The 3,842-nt window shown below is 26.6% G+C and overlaps 1 protein-coding gene across 1 annotated transcript; it reads right to left on the bottom strand.

Moving 5' to 3' along the window:
* Positions 1–434: 434 nt before the first annotated feature.
* Positions 435–1,594, bottom strand: LOC137809768 (transcription factor bHLH162). The gene is given in 4 exon segments (XM_068610852.2): positions 435–691; positions 694–742; positions 960–1,286; positions 1,397–1,594. Coding segments are annotated over 4 exon segments (543 nt in total). The 5' UTR covers positions 1,517–1,594; the 3' UTR covers positions 435–644.
* Between the last annotated feature and the right edge of the window lie 2,248 nt (positions 1,595–3,842).

The raw sequence follows: 3,842 nt of genomic DNA, 5'->3' as shown, positions 1-3,842 counted from the left end.
AACACACAAGGGAAAATATATGTTTATACATGTCTAGGGTTGACCTATTATACATTATACAGATTAAAATTAATATGAACACATATATAAACTAAAATGGTAAGAAATCTATAAAAAACAAAACTGTAGTCATATATAGTAAATGTTTCCTATTGTAAATGTTTCCATCAATAATTTATCTACTTGAATTGATAAAACAGTGAGATTTTTTTAACAGATGCTACATTTTCCAGAAGAAAAATTTGGCATGCAAAAACCCTCTAACTGGTTTAATATCAGAAAGATAGCTGGATAAAAAACACTGATTCATGAATTAATATGCATACATATATCTTCTCTGGATTCATTACTGTGAACGACCATTCCTTCGTCATTCGCCTTTTTTTTTTTCTCTTTCCCAAACATACTCAGTGTTCTTCGAATCACATCGAACATTAAACAAACAAAACGAGTAAAATTCTAACTATAAAACAAACAAAACAACCTTTGTCATCAGATTTTGCAACATCAATATACACACATACAAGCGTACGTGCTGTGTGCCCAACAGAGACGCATAAACTGAATCTTAATATTGAAAGCAAACAAGACAGCGATTGTGAATGTGCTTACTAGGTAAAACAATGGTATCCTATTCAAATAATTCAATTTAGATTTCCACCAACAACTAATGCTACCGTCCATTGACATAATTCTTCAGTTTCTCCGATATCCTAAAAGCTCCATTGGCAGATTCATCTACCTGAAAAATGCAAACAAGTTGCATGTTTAATGTAGCATAATTTTGATGAATTGAAATATAAGTAAAATTTAGCTAATTCACCTTATTAAATGGTATTCTTACAAAAAAACTCTTTAGTTAATTTAAATGTAAGTTCAATCTTGAATATGATAAATGATTGTTTAGAAAATACAATTTTTGAATAGGGCAGAGGGGTTATGGAGAATTCATAGCTCACCTGACAGTGTATTGTATGGAAAACTGCATTTTCAACAACTGTATAACTGGCATTAACTATGTCTGATCCTTCTTCTTGAAGAATACGAATGGTCTCATTGAAAATGAATTGGCAATCCAACCCAGTTACTAGAACAACCTCCAAGGTTGAACCCATTTGTTGGATCTTAAATTCTGAAGATTTCACCCCCATATTCATGCTATCATTTCTTGACCTTTCAATGTCTGTTAGGTTGCTTTTTTTCTCCTTCATTTTCTCCAACTTAATCTGTAAATTCTTTATGTAGTCTGTGGCTTCACCTATCTGATCTGGCCGTGAAATTCTCTCCTGCAAAGATTCAAATGAAATTGAGACGTTTGTGAGCATATAGGAGCATTTGGTTGTGTAATTAAGCAGTGAAGGGGAGAGATTTATGAAGAGAAAAAAGAGGGTCATACCCTTGAGCTTTGATGAGGCAGTACTGAGTTGAGCTTGGAGAAAAGATCCTTCATTTGGCTTCTTCTATCCCTCTCAACGAATTTTCTATCACTTTTTGATGAACTAGGGTTGTTCTCCATGAATATGTCCCTTAAGGATGCAACAACCTCTAGAGCTAAGAATACTCATGATTTCATGAAGCTAAAGGCACTACCAGATAAGGGTTGCAACGTACTTTGGAGTTTCTAGTGACTTTAAGAAAAGCAAATTACAATGATTAGATGCTACTGTTAAAGGTTCTGTGATATGGGATGTGGTGGGGCTACTATTTTGTCGTATTTTAGGTTTAAGCTATTTGTCTTTTGATGTTTCTACTTAATAGGTGTATATATATTTCCTTTGGATTTCTCTATTTATTAAACACTAGTTTAACTCTAGATATAAATGCCTTAATCAAAATCAAGATTTGTTAATATTCATTCTCGATAATATTAAGGAAATTAATATACAAACATAGCAACAATATATACGAGTATAACTTATTAAATAATAAACTAATTCATTTTTAGTACTAGATATTTTAGGTTTATACATTTAAGATTTCATTAAAATGTGATCTTTAATTATAATGAAAAATGAAATTACTTAATTATAATCTATATACTTAAAGTGAGCTATTTGTGAATTCTTTTAATTTGACTTGTTAATTACTTATTTATTTATTTTTTAAATTAACAAAGTCAACCTATGTTGAATTAGGTTTGATTGTTTAAATGGGCTAAACCCAATTTTAATAGTACATTGATGGAGAATTTTAGGAGATAATTAAATATCGTAAAGAACTTAAAATATTTGATCATAAAATAGGTTCATTTGGTGAGTAAATTGAAAAGAAATAATAGTTTTTATTTAAATTTCATCTTAAAAATATAATAATTCAGATTTTTTTTTAATACCTTTCCTCTTTTTATTTTATTTTATTTTATCTATGTTGTTTCTTGTCTTACACTATTCTTAGTATGCATCATTAAGATATTGTCACTAGGTTGAGACTCAAATGTCATCGACTTGGCCAGTGTCGAGACATTAACAACTTGACATTGTTATTTTGATTGATTCTGATAATAATTTTTTTATATTGATGTTGATAGCGGTTATTTTTCAATTGATATTAATAAGATTTTTCTTTCTTAATATCAAAAGTGTTTTCTAAATTACCTCAAACATTAATTTCTTTCATTTTCATTACATTAAGTAGAGTTGTTTTTAGTTATTTCTTGATAATTGTTAAGCAAAATTAGTTTTTGTCAATACTAGACAATGTTTTCTTTACCAATATTGAGAGTGTTACTTTCTGTTGATGTTAACTAATTCTTTTATTGAAAATGAGACTAGTTATTGAACAATCAAGTAAAAAAAATTCCAGTCGAAATTAATAGGGATTATTTTTAATTTATATAATTTTGAATTATTTTTCCATCAAGGTTAAGGTTATTTTCATTAAATTATTTTCCACACTATAAAAAATCATTAAATAGAAATTTATTTTAGAGATAAAAAATAAGTAGTTACTATATTGACAAAATTAAATAATATTTTAGAGACTAAAAAAATTATTATTATCTAAAATACTTTTTATTATTAATAAAATTTATAAACTAGTTTCTAAATTGGTATCTAATTACTTATTAAGGTTTTAACTACAAACTTCATAATATAAAGTAATTGGTTCTTGCAAATGTGTTTTAGCTTTTATAGCATGTTAAATTTCAATGAGAAAAAAATTATTACCAATTATTAGTAAATTAATCAATGTTTTTTATTTTAAACTTCAATGATTTAAGATAAAAATAAAATAAAAAGTTGAAGTTAATTAGGGGTGACAGATAAACTCGTTCTTATAAGTATTCTCTAAACTTGTCTCAATTTTAATGAAATTTTTTCATAATGATTCAGTATAGGTATGAGTATGGATAATACTCTATTTTTTTAAAAATTGGATATAAGTATAATGATGAACATATCGTCCTCATCCGCATATCCATCCCATCCTCATGTTCATCTCGTTTTATATTATTAAAACACTTATATTTTAGGTAACCAAAATGATTTATCTTACTTAGTTTTGATCTTTAGATTTTGTTTTATTAAAAAGAAATATTCTTTTCCTCTTTTATTTTGCAAATTTTCATTTTTTCTCTCAACTATTCTACTTATTCAATATCCACAAAATTTAACTCAAATCTTCATGGTAGTACTTTCTCGCTTATCAAAATCTTGTTTACACAATTTTTTTATTTGTGTAGTTTCATTTAAATAATGTATTGCATTTAAGAAACACAAACTTCAATTTCATTAATTCAAATAGTTTCTTCTTTTTTAAATATTTTTATTAAATTCTAAAGTTTGTAGCTAAATTTTTTATAGTTAATTAGATATTAATTTTAGAAATTATTTATTAATAAT

This window comes from Phaseolus vulgaris, chromosome 2, assembly GCF_051622355.1.
Source record: "Phaseolus vulgaris cultivar YP4 chromosome 2, ASM5162235v1, whole genome shotgun sequence".
In the NCBI taxonomy this organism is placed as follows: domain Eukaryota; kingdom Viridiplantae; phylum Streptophyta; class Magnoliopsida; order Fabales; family Fabaceae; genus Phaseolus; species Phaseolus vulgaris.
Note: the sequence above shows the minus strand (reverse complement) of the source record. Positions and strands in the feature narration are given on the sequence as shown.